This window comes from Melanerpes formicivorus, unplaced genomic scaffold (genome assembly GCF_026170545.1).
Source record: "Melanerpes formicivorus ecotype bairdi unplaced genomic scaffold, bMelFor1.0.p_v2 SCAF_6, whole genome shotgun sequence".
Taxonomy (NCBI): Eukaryota; Metazoa; Chordata; class Aves; order Piciformes; family Picidae; genus Melanerpes; species Melanerpes formicivorus.
In genome coordinates, this window is record NW_027142358.1 from 4,348,951 (window position 1) to 4,365,494 (window position 16,544).

At 43.4% G+C, this 16,544-nt stretch overlaps 1 protein-coding gene across 2 annotated transcripts in view; it reads right to left on the bottom strand.

The window, feature by feature from the left end:
* The window catches only part of RBM20 (RNA binding motif protein 20), a 114,375-nt gene that overhangs the window by 22,002 nt on the left and 75,829 nt on the right, over window positions 1–16,544 (bottom strand). For both annotated transcript variants that reach the window (XM_068139391.1, XM_068139390.1), the window contains exons 2-5: window positions 4,153–5,332; window positions 2,446–2,507; window positions 2,202–2,293; window positions 1,762–1,853 (exon numbers count right to left, since the gene is read on the bottom strand). In XM_068139391.1, the coding sequence (XP_067995492.1) occupies window positions 1,762–1,853; window positions 2,202–2,293; window positions 2,446–2,507; window positions 4,153–5,332 (1,426 nt within the window). The remainder of the gene's footprint in view (window positions 1–1,761; window positions 1,854–2,201; window positions 2,294–2,445; window positions 2,508–4,152; window positions 5,333–16,544) is intronic.

The window sequence follows — 16,544 nt, forward strand, 5'->3', positions numbered from 1 at the left end:
ATGCAGCAAGCTCTTCCAGAAATCTGAACACTTTGTTTATGATTACATAGAGGGTCAAGTATAGTCTCTCACTGCTCAGTTAAATGGCAGCAGCTTAGCTGAAAGTGAATACTACCGTGTGCAAAGGTGTAATAAATTATAAGCCACCTGGGTCGTGGCGTGAATGACAGCTGGCAAATTGAATCTTAGCACCTCTAATCTAACTCCCTGTGCTTCCGAGGAGCTGCTGAAGAAAAAAAAGAGGATATACAGTATCCAGGAAAGTCAAAGTTATTGTTTCTTTTATCTCTCATAGTGCTACAGGTCATTCAGAAGGAGAACTTCTGCAGGCAGCTTAAATGATAAATAGTGACAGATTCTGAGGAGAAATGATACTGGTATTAGCAGTAATTTCATTTGTTGTGAGGTTGACAGGCATGATGAAAAGGAACATTCCTCTGCACCCGCTGCTACTCCACCTCTGACCTTGGAGACAGCTGTCACGATCAGCTCAGCTCTTTGCTCCCCTGCACACAGTGCCTGTGACAGGCAGAAGCTAAAACCCCTTCAAATAACCTCTTGCAGAGCAAAACCACACAGTAGAAAATTGGTTGGATTAAGCAAATCTGGGTGATTTTTCTGTAAGCAATGCCTGATGTGAACCGTAGTGGCATAGGGACACATGTCAGCCTGGCTTTCCAGAGTGTCTGAGATCATATCAGGGTTTATAGACAAAAATTAATAAGGTGAAAACTAGAACCCCTGGATTACTGTTGCTATTCCATGTATGCCCTAACATGAATCCTTGATGTCTCCAGCTTTAATTGTAGCTTCCCAATATATGCTGGGCTTTGTTTTAACCCTAGCAACTTTCTCTCTCCAGATTTGCTTCCATTTGCCTATTTTTAACCCTTGTTTCGTGTTGGTGTTGCTAGTTTTGCTTTGTTTAGGGGTTTTATTTGTAGTTACTGTTTGGCTTGGTTTTTGTGGGGTTTTGTTTGTGGTGTGTTGAGTTTTTTCTCTTTTGAAATCCTTCTGCTTTCTTAGTGTAAGAATAATTTTTTTTGACAGTTTTTTATTATTGGGCTAGAAATTCAAATGCATATTAGAGCAGCATAACTAGGGACCTATGTTGATTGCACAGGTGAGTAATAAGCCTAGACCATGGAAAGCTGTTCACTAAAGCACTAAGGTAAATTGCTGAAAGGCTGCCAGTAGCAGCAGATGATTTACACAGTACACTAAAATAAATGAAGAAAAACAGTCTAGTATAATGAATTGATCTGGGACCTTCAGGTGAGGAACAGTGATGCTGCAGCCACTATTGCTACATGGGAGAAGGACCCCAGCATGAGACAGGCACAGAGCAATTACTACAAACAAATAACTTGAGAGATGGAAGGCTGCTTGCTGGGATGGATATGCAGAGTAAGTAAAAACTAATCTGAATGTTCATTCCAAGCTGAATCTGATTTCTTGGGTTGAGGACTCAGAAAATGAGGGGGAAAAGTCAGTGGGATACAGACAAAACTATTTACCCTCCTCCACAAGTCTTTCTAACAAGCGAACAAACTTTTAGCCCTGGAAAACAACCAACCCTACAATCAGGTTCTGATTTGGTCAAAATCAAAAGCATAAAAGAGCTGCAGGGAAGCTGAAATAACAGACTGGATATTCAAATTATTGTCTAAAAGTAAGCCATTGTGATTTTATTTCCAGTAAGTAGTGGCCTCTACAGGAATCTCAACAGAGAGACTGATTTGCTTAGGTACTCATTCTTACCCCTGATGAAGGAGAAGAAAACGTAGGGCCCGGCTGGCCAAAGGATCTTGCTGACGTAGTGATAAAAGATGCGCCGACATTTGGTGGATAATCTAAATAACAGATTACACACATTTCATGACAATCTTGACTTGTATTAATTGCATTAGTGTGCTCAATAAGCAATGCCCCATTTCCATAGTAATGAAGTTTGCCGTCTCTACCACAAACGATATGCTCTTGTGTTGTACTGTGAGAGCATGTCGTTGTTGGAAAGAAAAAGAAATTCACGCTTTGAAAGGCACAGTATTGGCTTTTTTTAGAGGCACAACCTCTATTTCCCTTAGAAACTTGTATCACATTTAATTTAAAATTACTACTTTTTCCCAGAGACAGACTTCCCTTTCAATTAAAAAAAAAAGAAAGATGTGAGTTTAACTATTGCATAGACAACCATTCACCTTCGATGCTAGATGGATTAAAAACTGCTGCATTGTTGGGCGATAAATGCAATGTTCCATCTGCTGAGCTCAACACACACCGGATACCAGTGCTGGAAAAGAAAGCAAAGAACTTTAGAAGCATGCATAATGCACCATAAATATTAAAGCATAATTAGACACTTAATTCCCCTATAAAGCTGCTGAAGTAAGGAATGCTCTGTTAGAAATTCAGTTGGAAGAGTGTCTCTAAGGTAATACTTACTTATCTGAAAAAGCCATACATTTTTGGATGTGAAGACTTCCCTTAATGTGCTGATCCCAATCCTATGTTGAAACAAAGAGATGGTCAGCACAGGAAAAACCCTGAGACAAAGTCACAAGATACTGCTTCGCCATTCAGTTTACCTTATTCTAAACATACCGAGGTACTGAAGGTCCAACTGTGTGATGCTGGAGCCAATGCATGCACCTTCACCCAATGCATTTACTGGTTTGTTATTTGTAGGTTAAATTATCAGTTACTTTACATCAGGAGAGCTACTCTGCATTAATTTTCAAATCCAGTATATTGCCATTAACTCAGTTACTTCAGTCTAGATGAAAAGCTCATTCTGCAAGGCACTGAGCACCCTCAGCTCCTGCAATGTCCGTAAAGAACGTGCTAAGCACACAGGGCAGCCAGGACAACGCTTGTTCATTTCAAGAGATTAGCAAAATTTGTCAAAGTACATTTAGCTATTTACACTTCTGTGATCTAAATAAGGCAGTGTATTAAACACCAACAGGCAAATCATCCAAAACTTACTGTAATGACATCTCCCCTGCCCTTTTTTAATGTTTAATGAAAAAAACCCCAAGTGCTCAGCATGCCCTAGGATAAGGGCTGCTTCTGACCAGCCGTGGAGCTGCAGGAACCACAGCAAACCTTTTTGCAAGCAGCTGCTCAAGCAGTAAAAGGGAAAAATGACAGAGCAAATATATACAAATATCCCAAAGTCCCAGGGTGTTCAAGTATCAAATATGATTTCATTTGCTGGCTATCTTCCTTCCTACATAAATGCTGTTGTAACATTTTTGTCAGGCCAGAAACAATGTGGAAACACCTGCCTTTGTGATTAGGTGCCGGTCCTGTGGTGTGGTTGTGCGGACTTGTTGAGCAGGACTGGGGTTGTTTGGTCCCTTTCTTAAAGGCACAGCTTCAAACGGTCACACTAGGAGACCAAACAACCCCAGCCAGAGCCCACAATTGGTTGTGGAGCTCCAGACCTGAGCTATATAATGTGACCTAGCACACAGGCTCTCTGGGAAAATGGAAAGTTGCTTCTTGAGGTTTAAGGCTGAATTTGGAGCTCCCTTGGCAGTATTAACAGAGAAGCGGGAGCATGGTCTCTATCACATGTTACTGAGCTTGCTTCCAGGCCAAAGTCACCAGGGACACTGAGCCTAAATTTTCCTTAGAGGTATTAGAAAAAGTGACCCCAACAGAGGAATTATTAAAACTCACTGTTTAAAGTTATCTACTTCCACAAGGCTGTCAGGGGGAATCCTTTGGGATCAGAAATGCAAAGAGAAAGGGAAAGGCAGAAGAATCTACAAATGCGTGGTTATAACACCAGCCTGAGAACTGGGAGATCAGCTTCAAGCTCCTCCTCCCCACACTTCGGGCCCACGAGATGAGCTGTGACCCCAGCCCGGACCTCACGTTTCTCATGCCAGCGCTGTAATCTCACCATCTTTCACAGCGAGATGCGGAACCAAACCAGATCTTGAAACCCCAGTAACTGCCATGAAACAGATGTACGACACCCTAAGCTAAACTATGGCCCTTTGTTTCCACTTCTCTCAGGGCACCTCTGCAGCAATGAATACTGGTGGCAAGGGGCGGCAGGAGCCAGGGGCCAGATCAGTCACCAGGGAACTTGTTCAAAGGTCCAAACCGTGCCCCAGGGGGTGCTTTAAAACCACTCACCTTCAGATCGAAGACCTTCTTGTCACAGAGGGTGCAGACATGGGGGAAGTGGAGGGGGGCCGTGCCGTGGAGGTCGCCCACCTGGTGGGGTGGCAGGGAGCGGGCAGGCAGGTCGGGCGCACCACCGCTCCGCTCCTCCTTCTGCCTCATGCGAGGGCTGCTGAAGCTCTGCTTGCTGTGGTTGAGGCGGCCGAAGGCTGGGGGGGTGGCTGCACTGAACTTTGTGTCAGGTGTCGGCTCTTCGGGGTTGTAGAGCTCGTTTCTTATTTCATATTGCTGCTGACTCGCTGACGGCCACAGGCTGTCGGCGGGCATGAGGTCAGGCTTGTTTTGGCTGGGGAAATTAGGGATATTTTCCCACTGGTTGCTTGTACCGCTGCCATGCAAGACGGGGCCGGGATCTCCTTTCGGACGGGAGCTGGTGTGCGGGTCGCTGGGGAAGGCTCGCGCTGCGCCGTGCTGCGCGGCTGCGCCATACGTCTCCTTGGGGAAGGCCACCGCCGCCTCGTGCTGCAGCGGGTTGGGAGCCCCGAAGTGACCCTCGTAGCGTGGCCCCACCACCGAGGAGGCTGCGTGGGCCCCACCGGCAAGGAAGCCGTGCTGGCCCGGCTGGTCCCCCTCCGAGGTGTACGCTTGGGGGGCGGCAGCAGTGGTGTTTTGCTTGTTGTACTCATAAAACCCCCCGACAGCAGCAGAGCTGGAGGCACTTGCCTTGTTTAGACCCACCACCATGGGTTGCTGGCCAGAGGTTGGAGCCATGACACCTCCAAAGGGACTCATGACAATGGCGTTGGGGGTCTGGGCCTGGACAGGACCCAGGCCACCTCCTGGTGCAGCTAAGGCTGGGCTCTGGGCGGGAAAGGCAATGCCACCCGAGGGGAACCTCGTGCCAGCAATGCTGGGCCCCTGTGGTGGTCCTGTGGCATGACCCTGAGAGGTGTTCATCACAGTGGGGTGCCTCAGCTGGTTGAAGAGTGGCTGAGACATGGCCACTTTGGAGAGCACCTGGTTGAGGACAGTGGCAGCAGCTGGGTTGTTGGTGACGGCAGTCTGAGCCAACTTCAGCCTGTGGAGCGTGAGCTGTGCCTGGAGCTGCGCCAGCTGCAGGCTTGCTGGCGAAGGGAGCAGGGGGCTCGGGGCACCAACAGAGAATGGACTCTTCTCCAGGAGCTTGGCAGCGCTGCAGAGGATCAAGAAGATCTGGGTTAGTGGAATTCTCCTGACACCTACCTGCACTCACCTCTTTCTAAAGCCTGGTGTGGGACACACAGCCCTTTCTGAAGATACAGCTTATCTAAACCCAGGGAAAGCAAGGTGGCAATCGACAATGTAGCTGTAACTTGTCATCTTCCCTTCAACATCTACTGCCACAACCCTGTCAATCAAAAAGTTACTAGAAAGACAACTACATGAAATAGCTTTCTTTAAAGCATCCCTTTGAATCAGGCCATCAGCTCATTTTCAGTCCCCCTAGGACTTACACCTCTAATGCAGACCACAAGCAGCGGCAATACAAGCCCCAAATCCATGGTTTTTCTCTTTTCTGCATTTTATGCAACCTCCTGCCTCCCTGCAGAGACATTGCTGTTCCTTTTCCCCACACTGCAGGGGGATATGAAGAAATGGACATCAGACTGTAAAAGGCAGCCCTGCAGGTACGTCACACTTAGCACATCTGGCTGCATAAAGCAAGATGAAATACACGTGCACTTATTTTAACTGTTTACAGTTCTCATTTAATCACTCTGCATGGCAGCCTGTTCTGTAACAGGCTGTGCAGATGCAAATAGAGAGGAAGAAAAAACCCGAATGATGTGCCAGAAGCTGGAGTAACTACAAACAAAGAATCCTGAAGAGTTTTCTCAGTTCAGCTGGATTGTAAGGCAAAATTTCTGCAGTGCCAGCTGGTATAAATCAAAGTCTTTATAGAGGTATATTCAGTATTCTCCTTCAAGTCTCGCACATGGGATGAATAAATTATGACTATATCATCTGCTTGAATTCTAGAGATGGGAAAACAGAAGATTATATTTTCAGGTATATGGTGATTTCTGCCTGTAGGAAGCAGCTTTGGAACCTCTCAGCAGTTCACAGCACCACCACCAACTCTTCTTCCCCCCCAACCCATCAAGCCTTGCAAACATAAACCAGGAAAAACCACATTAAACCAGGTAAAGCCTAGCAAAGTTAAAAGCAGGAGAAATGCTACAAGGGAAAACACTAGACAGCACTATTTTCCAGGCAGCTGCTCTCCCCCTACTTTGACTACCCTCCTTGCACCCTTCCAGGATGCCATCTGCTGCACAAGCCAGCCTGGTCTACATGTGCATACACCACGCCACACTCCCTCCCTGTGTTATGCTGCTTGTGCTTGGATACCATCATCCATTTTCATCTCCCTACCAGAAAAATGTTGCTCATCACTTTTTCCACCATCAAGAGCCTCTGCTTGTGGATGGCACAGCTATTCAGCGCATTACAAATGGCTGTTCACTCTGAAAATGAGGGCAGAGAGCACTTAGTAACAGGGAAGTGGTCCAAAGCTCAATTAATTTATATTGTAAAAATGTATTGAGTTTCAATTTAGGCCTTTCAAAACAGCAGGAGCTATCCATCAACCACCATGCAACCCTCACTGTTAATAATTGGCCAATTTGCCAAACTGCATGTATGAAGTTGTAGTTAATGACGAATGTCTTGTCAGCATGCTACATTTGAAAACCACAAATTAGGAAAACATCTGCTTAAATCCAAAGTATGACTAAGAGAAAATGAATGGGTTTCATATTTAACATTTAACTTCCACTAACAACTGCAAGGCACATCTGTCTCCCAAAATACAGAACGCCGTTTGGATAAGTGCATCATTATGTAATGACGAGACTCCCTGCCAGCACAAGCTGACACCAGTGTGCTTCAGAGCTGAGGTGCCTTTTGTTTCCCTGTGTGGTTCCATCAGTTACTCTCTGCCTTGCACTTACAGTGCAGTTTGCTGCAAATTCTGCAATTAGAGTCAGGGCATAAACAGTCAAAACAACACAGAGGCACTCAGAAATCTCAGCCTGTGAGATGCTGAGGACCCACAAAAGCTACCAAGGAGCCCTGCAGGGTTTGAGGGGCTCTGCTAGGAGAGGATCTCACACTGTTATGCACACTGTTGTCACTCCTGGGGAGCACAGCACGAGCTTGTGCCTGGGCTGTACTGTGTCATCAGCACCTGGAGATTAGTCGAGTATGATGTGCTGTGTAGGACTTGTCACAGTCCTGACAGTTTCATTTTACAGCTGGTTATACCTTTTGTATGCTAAGCAAGCCATAAACCTTGCTTGAAAAGTTTTCAAATGCATATAGAGCATGCCCAGTGGTCTTAAAATAAAAAGCCAGCAGCCAGCATATGATGTTTTCAGGCTCAGGGGCTGCGGATGACTCCTGTTCCCAGCAATTTAATTCCACTGAGCTGCAAGCCTACGCAGCAGCATGCATACCCCGACAGCTGCAGCCGCTTCCCTGCTCTGGTGACTACCTGCTGGACACATGCATGGACTCCCTTTCACCACTGAAACCATCTTACTTGACACTGTTGCAATGAAGCTCCCTTAGCCTCCTTTTATTTTGGCCAACTTTGGAGCACCGCCTCTATGAAAACCCGCCAGAACATAAGTAGTGCCCTGCCTGAAGTTTCCATGGCTGGGCATGCCTGAGGCACTTGCTGCTCCCCAACTTTGCAATCAATTCTGGTCTCTGCAGCTGGGCATGAGGAGTTCCCTGCCTGGCTGCACGGTGGGCTGCCTCTCATCAACAGGTTTTGGGCCCTGCTGCAGAGCGGGACAGCACCCTGTTCCCTGGCAGCTTCATTCCTGGATTGCCAGCAAGCGGTGGGGAGGGCTGGGGGGCTGCAGGGAGCCTTACCTGCAGAAAAACAAAAGCCGTAAGGAGGAACTGTAGCCTCCAAGGCACGTGTAGAGGGACAGAATTAGTGAGGAGGGTCACTCCCATGCACTAATAGGTTAGGAAATGGCCACAGCTTCAAAATCCAGCTGTCTGTTATGAATGTCCAGATTTCAGGGTGTTTCAGGTTGCATGCACTGTCCTCCCACAGCAGAAACAGAATATTCTATCATCTAATCAAGGCAAAGAAGGAAGTCCATGTTCAGGGATCAGTGGGAGAAGCTGACACACAGATGGGAGGCTGGGAGAAGAACTGTGTATAAAACATCTTGTAGAGCAACACCCAAATTTGAGGATTTCTGTTCTGCTATGAAATATAGCATGAGAGGCACATGGACAGCATGCATGGCTTTGAAAATGTCTTTCCCTCTTCCTGTTCTACAATCATAGTATTTATGCACTTCATAATATACTTCTGCAAGTAAATCTGCTACAGATTTACTACACGATGAGAAACCGCAAACATGAAGATGGTACTCAGCTAAGCCATTTTACGGGGCCCATTCACCACTTGTACACGCACCCCTCCCAGCTCAGCCAGTCCTTAGGTTACGAAAACGCAGCCCCCAGCTGCTTGTGGGGGGTCTCTGCCACAAGATGACTCAAAGCAGCTGAATGAAGCTCTCATTCTCCATTGAGTGCCCAGGGATTTCACCCGTGTCAGCCAAAGTCAGCTCTATCCCATGCAAAACATTCCCAATTATAAGGTCAGCAATATAAAAAGTAAACTGAAATTGTCCTCTTCATTTATTTATTTAACATTAGCCTTACAGCTGGGCTACAGCAGCAGTCTCCTTGCACAGCTAGAAAAGCCAGAGGCAGCCTTTCTTTACCAAAATAAGGACAGGCAGAAGCGCTGCCGTACAGTTTCCACAAAGAAAGCCACAAACAAGGCAAGTTTGCACACAGCTCTAGGAGATAGGAATGGAAGATATGCATCAGCTGCTACAATACTGCTACAATACTCACAACGAGATTACAAACACTATTTGGCAAGGCTATATTGCTATAAATCAATTCAACCCTTCTACTATCCCTGTAATCCATTATACTCTTAGCATCCAGGAACAGCGAGCAATCCAGAGTGTCACAGATAAAATATTTAGGTGGCTGGATTATTTGAGCAATCCTGTCTGCAAGAGTGATGAAAAGGTTGAACACAAAGCACGTCTGTTAGAACAAATCGACAACCTGGGGCTTGATTTCCAAATGCCAGAATGAAGGATTTGAAAGTGCTGCCCAGCACTTTATTTAAGAAATAAATATAAAAATCCAAACCAATGGAGTTATTATGTTAGCTGCAGCTGTTCATTTAAGTATTTACACTCACCAATACTTTCACATACTGCGTAGAATGCGAATTTGAATGCTTTAAAAAAACCAACTGACTAATTCATGGAAGTGCAGAACCTTCTTTTCTTGCACATCATCTAAGTATTTTACATCCCCTCCCCGCTGACACGTTTGCCTCTACATATAATTAGCTCTACCTGTCCAATCTTTGAAAAGAGGTTTTAAATATTTTTGTTCCAACATGTGTGCTGCTTTTCCACGCACAGGGTTAGGGTTGAGACCGTATTTGCAATAGCCTGCTGGGTTTTCATCCATTAAAGCTACTTCTGAACCAATTGAATGCATCAAAGAGAACCATTTCCTAATTATCCGAACACAAAGTTGGCTATATTCTGTTATGCAGAAGTCTGAACATCCCTTTGCTGTAATGTCTCATTTATTCACAGTATCACAGTATCACTTAGGTTCGAAAGGATCTCGAGAATCATCGAGTCCAACCTATCAACACAGACCCCATGACTAGACCATGGCACCAAGTGCCACGTCCAATCTCCCCTTGAACGCCTCCAGGGTCGATGACTCAACCACCTCCCTGGGCAACCCGTTCCAATGCCGAATGACTCGCTCGGTGAAGAACTTCCTCCTCACCTCGAGTCTAAACCTCCCCTTCCTAACACAGGAGGCTGCCTTCTCTAAAACTCATACAGAACAACTGCAGCTGTAGTAAAAAAAGCAAATTAAAAGCCCTTAAAAAAAAGAGAATAGATTAATTGTCATATAGTTGAAGCTGGTAAGATATTAGGGGTAAAGCTTGTCTTCAGAGAAAAATGCACCACTTTACAGCGAGATTACATGTGAGGACGGAATTTGGCCTCTTGAATTCAAGGGAACCGTAGAGCCATATTTCAAACAGAAAGACAAAGCTCAGCAATACCAGCAACATATATTCATTATTAGAATTACTAAAATAATAATCATTAGAATTGCTGTACTAATAATATCAATCATTATTGTTGTGATTTATGATACTTTATGCCATGTTGTTGCACTCATCTCTTTCAGAATAGAAGGTTTATGTTCATTTTCGCTTGCTGTGTAAACCCAGCACCAGTGTTAATAAGGACTGGAGTGCTGGTTCAAAACTGGACACAGGAACTTTTGCCTATATTCCAGATTCCATCTGGCCAATACTAAATGACTCTCTACTTTCTTTTCAGCTTCACAAGAAGCTCTCTGAGTTTTAGCAAAGTGACTTTCTTGCTCAGAAAAGCATGGAAAGTCTGCTGAAAGGAGAAAATCCTTCCACCTCTGTAATTTAAGCTCTGGTATCTTCTACCCCCCTAAACCTTTTTTTGTTTTTCTCTTCCCGAGTTCTGGTTAGTAATTATTTAAAAAAAAAAAAAAACAACAGATCAAGTTTCACAGTAAGTTCAGCTAATGATAGGGAGCACTAAAAACCTTAAGCTACTTTAATACATTTATAAGCTGCAAGTAAACCCCTCCTTATCCCAAATAACGATTTCTAAAGCCCTTCATCATACTGTTGGGGGAGTAAAAATAAAGCATCAGCCAATGCATACATGTGCTTTGCCAAGTGAGTTTTGTGTAAGCTTGACCACAGTAAACTACTATCTGGACAATCACCCAGCTTAGCAGTTAGCTGGAGAATGAAATGTAACATGTTATCGCAGAGCTGCTGAACTCGAGGTTTACAGAGCTGGGAAGGGTTAAGGGCCTGCCTCCTACTGAGAGCCCTTTTTGCTCATTTGAAACTTTCAGCCAAAATGGTTTTGGCCTTTGTTTATATGCAGATATGTCAAGCAATTTCCAGTGGGAAAGGGACAAGATAAAAGGATAAACACAGTAGCTATGTATTGGATATTGGCTGCTATCACAGAAATAAAATTGGAAATTATCTTAGGAGGATGGTTAGACCAGTTCCTGAGGTAGGATCAAGCTGTATTCACCCACTCCTGATGTATTTATTCAATCTGCTCTTGGAAGCCTTCTTTGGTGGAGATTTCATGACCTTCAGTGACAACTAATTGCTCAACACCTCTTAGTCTGTTAAAGATCCTCTTAAAGCCTACGGTGGATGTCTGCTGACACCATAAAGCAGTCTTCCTGTGCGCAAGGCGAGAAGGGCTTCTCTTACCTTCCTGCAGCTGCTATGCTATCTTCTCTACAAACATTCCAGCTCTCCTCTCTACACATTTTGTGTAACATCTATGTTACATTTGCTTGTGATCCTAAGTATCACTGCATTTCTTTGTACCAGCACAGTCTCTCTCCTGAAAGCCTGCTGCCCAGAGGTGTTGGTTGGCAGGGATCTCTAGAGCTCAGCTGGTCTGACTTCCACGCTGGAAAGGTTTCTCCTGTTGACTGTCTGGTGGATTTATCATATGACCATTTCATATGGTCTTCATCAATACAGCATTCAGGTATGTCAGGATTACTCTGAATCCCCTCCAGCACTACCTCTGCAGCACTTGTAAATCCTATCCTCTTAGCACTAGTTGCAGACTTGAAGGATAATTTGTTCACCCAAGTCATCAATGAAAGTGTCAAACAGACTCAAGACCCCTTCCAAGCAGGGAACCATGATCCATGATGCACCTTTCCATTTTCTCTCCAAACACCAGTAGTCCAAGGGCATCTTATATGCTTTGCAGTTCTGCTTTGGGTGCCAAAGAGATCATGCTCTTTCCTCCTTGACAGTCACCTCTGCTAAAAAACCAAACCAAACCAAACCAAACACTCCCAAACAACTCCTATTTGCACTTGCAAGAATAAAAGGGTGGATCATCATCTCTGATGAGACTCGTTTATTAACATCTGTTGCTCTGTAGGCCTGGGAGAGTTGTTTTGGATTGTTTAAAATCAACTGCGTGTTCCATTTTCTTTACATAAATGTTTGCTTCTGTTTGATTTAGCTGTTTTCAAATGCTGAATCCAGTGCCATCGACAGCAGCCCACACTTGAAGGGTGAGAACAACAAAACCAGGCACCACCAAAGTCTGTACCAGCCATCGCACTTCCTCCCCCTGTTATTCAGTATACATTTTAGCCTGGAAATACGTTTCTTATATTGTGTAGAGCTCCAGATTGCACACTGGGCTTATTTCTGCTTTCCCTCGTGCAACACATCTCTCCATAAATATTTCATTAGGCAAAGTTCAAACTCATTTCAAGCAAAGGATGTAGTCGAGTGAATGCATGACTTAAAAATAAGGTTATAGGTAACAATTTTCAGAAGCTGGGATAGTTATCGGTTTTGTCTTGTGACATTTAAATGTTGTTTCGTTTTGATGATGTGCCACAGTGTGTCAAAGATGTCTCTGAGGATTAGTGTGCACACAGGAACATGGGTCTACATTTTCAATTTCAGTAGGCAGCTGTACAAATTCCTTTAGCCATATTGCGACCATCTATCTGCAACAGCTCCCCAACGCAATGCAATCCTTTGCTAAAGAAACGTGTTTTCCAAACTGTATTTTAAAATGTATGCTAAAACCTGTCAGAAATAGTTACAGCACTGAATCCATGCCCTCCATAATATGTTGCAAAGATCTAAATTAGCAGAGAAATCGTGTCACAGTTTTATGAAGCTTTCAGGGAATCCTGTGACAGTCTGGCTGCGCCACGCTGTCCGCACCTGCCTCCCCAGCACCTTCCCTGCAACAGCTCTTATCATCCAGGCTTAGAACACCCATTATGGTGCAAAGTTCTCAGGATAGATGATCCCTGCCAATCGGCACCCCAGCAGGGCTCCTGTAAAAAGGGCTCTTGGGGGTCCCCAGTAAATTCCTCACCCCAACTGCCGCCATGGCCCCTGAGCAGCTGGCAGCGCCGGGGTGATACGCAGCCGTAGCCGGAGTAAGACCAAGGGACACAGGAGGCCTTTCGGGAGGCAAAAAGCAGGAGAAAAGGTGGTATAGGCAGTAATGCAAATCCATAGGGTGAGCAAAGAGGCTGGGACCAGAATTAGCACTGGCAGAGCCAGGTAAACCCAATGGGAGTAAGGTCAGTGGCTCCAGCAAATGCACCCTGGCTTCAGGGACTGTGTGCCTGCTTCTCCGCCGCACAGCTTTACGCTTGCAGTGCCGTCCCAGCCTCCTCTTGAAAATAAATCTGGGGAGAAACGATCTGAAAAGCTTATTATAATTTAATGGGGGACAAAAAGAAAATACCACCACAAAAAAACCTCAAACACAACAAAACATAAAACACCAAAGAAACCCACACCCCAAAATGCCTCAAATAAAAAGAGAGTCCCCAAAATCCCCCCAAAACCAAACACAAGTCATAATCCTTTCAAAGGCTTTGTATACAAGCGCACAAACAAAAATAATATCAACAACAAAAAAAAGGAAATTTAAAATAGAAAAATAATCCTCAGCATATAGGACTTACTGCAAAAGACATTACAGTAATATTTTAATGCACCTTCTGCTGATGTGGTTTTTTTTTTGCATGGTATTGTAAACCACTAGAAGAATAATAAGTTTGAGCGTATCAGTATCTTGCAGTGCCTGGAGGCACAGCCATTTTCATTTGTGTGTTGAAAGTAGGAATAATGTGGTAGGTGTGTTATTAATTCCTCATCTGAAGAAAGCTGTTTTTTTTCTACTATAAGACAGGGTAAAAGCCCTCTTACAAAGGTAGTATTTTCACTTTGTAGACAGGAAAGTGCGGAAAGGGTAAAATATTTTACTTCTAAGTAGCTTCATTTGTGCTCAAAGAGGAGGGCTGCCATTTGTGGAAAATCCCCAAAACATTAAACTCTTCATTTTTAATCCTTTTATTTTGAAATATTAATCCCAAAGATATATTTGAAAAGATAATGAAAATGCCTATTAGTAAATTCACTCTCTAGAAGAGCATTCATAACGATAATGGCACAGGCTACAGAAATCATGCACAAACTTGAGCTTTTCTGCTTGTACTCTAGGTCAGATGAAAAGAGACAACTTTTAGTTATAAGTTACCACAATCACTTGCTAATTAGTCTATCACCACCACCTCTAAAGGCTGTTCAAATGCTACATGTTACTACGCACCACAGCACAAGAGCATACAAGAAGAAACGCTGAAACACTTCCCGCCTAAAGCGGTCACTACGATTTGCGTTCTGTTCCTGTCCAAAAAGTGGTCAGTATCATTTCCTTTACTATTTAAACATTTAATATTTAAACTAATATTTACAACTAAACAATTTAAAGTAATGAATTAAAAATAAATGAACAATAACAAAAAAACCAACAAACTCCAAACCCAACCAACCAACTGAAAACCAAACCCAAAGGAAACAAAGCTTCGCTGATTTCTTAAATCGGATTTCTGATTAGAAACACAGAACCTCTGTGGATTTCCTAAGTTCTATATTACACAACGAGGTACTTAGGCCTATTTTTTCAGTTTCCCTTTTCTGCATATTTGAAAGCACATAAATGGTATAAACCCCTATCGTTTGCATACCCACATGCATAACTGGTATACATAAATTATACGTGAATCTTCTGAAGCCCAGGTCTAATTCAGAGGTTACCAAACTGTCCTGCAAAGCCCTTCCTGATTTCACTGCAGCAAGAGCAATGTAGAGCAATGCTCCTGTATCGCTTTTCAGTTAGATTTAATTTAAGCATAAAACATCAAAGAAGATTGTTCTCTTTTCATGATCTCTTTGAAATCAGCATTTAATACTGGGTCATAATATTAACACTGTTACATGGAAGTAATATGCAGCGTGTTTTAGCCTAGAAGATTTCATTATCTGTTTTGCAATGAATGTTGCGTTGCTCACTTTCTTCTTTAATGCATCCCAGTTTCTGTGCTAAAGAAATTCTAATGCGAGTCTCAAAAGATATACAGGAGATTTTGTTTATTTTTATTATATTAAAGGGTAGCAGTTGGTATGAATCAGACCTGAACGTGTTCCTTCTGGCAGAAAACAGCCTGTGCCAGAACTGCTGGAACCATTCAGCTTTCAGAAGTTTAATTTATTGTCTTGAATAATAAACTGCCATTCAATCAACCTTGCGTGAAAGAAAACATAAACCAGGACAGTGCTTAAATCTTGAACAAGGACCAAAAGAGTTTTCCACCAAGGAAACAAAATTGGGAGAGGCATTTTATATTAAATAACATCAATTATTTTGTTCTCCCTTTTTGTTTGCCTTCACTATTAATTAGGAGTAACTGACAGCTAATGTGCTCCAAGCTCGGCACGGTAAAATTGATTAGTATACCAAGGTGGAAAATAATAATCAGTTCTTGATGAAAAAATATCAGGTTTCAGAACACTGCATGCGGCAGCTGGGAGGAAAGAAAAAGTGTGAAGACGTTAACCCGTCCACAACACTCAGCTGGGCGTTCACCCAGTCCTGCTGACAAAACTGTCAATGCAGACGGTCAGCCACTATGTTTTGGTTAAGCAGTGCGTTATTTCCTCTCAACTTTTTCTTGCTGGTTTTGTGCATCTTTACTACACTGCACATAATGTTCTGGTCAATAGCTGTCGTCTATACCTGCCAGCAGCTTCCACGACAAAAATATAGGTTTTAACTCATTCTGCTGGTCTGCATAACAGATGTTACACCTTGTGTTATTGATGCATCTTTTAACGGCAACACACTCTGGGACTCAGATTTTCTCTGTGACAAAATGTCTAAGAACTTGTTGTGACCGCTCTTGGTTATTGCTTTAAAGAGTATATAAATGATTTTATTTTAAATGACCTTATTTATTTCCTAGCCTTTACTTCTGAAAATAAAAAGCTGTTTTGAAGTATACAGTATCAGTTATTAAAAGAAAAACAACACCGACCAAAAAAACCTATTAATAATGTCTCTCCTAGTCTTTTCTTTTTCATTCCAAGGAACTCAATTCACAGTCTAATGACAGCATTTCCAAATTCAACCACCTTTGAAATGTTTTGGTATTTTGACTTCTTTCATGCTTTGCAAGTAATTCTTTGCCCACTGGTTACAAACGAAACTAATATAGTTCTGCTCTGTGTCTACTCGGGCAGACTATGAGGCTTATTACAGGGTGGCTAAGCATGGCAAATCGATAGCATACAATTTGGTGTGGAATGTCTTTTAAAGTACAAAAGCCCTGGTATTACAAAAAAAAGCTAAGTACTATAAGGA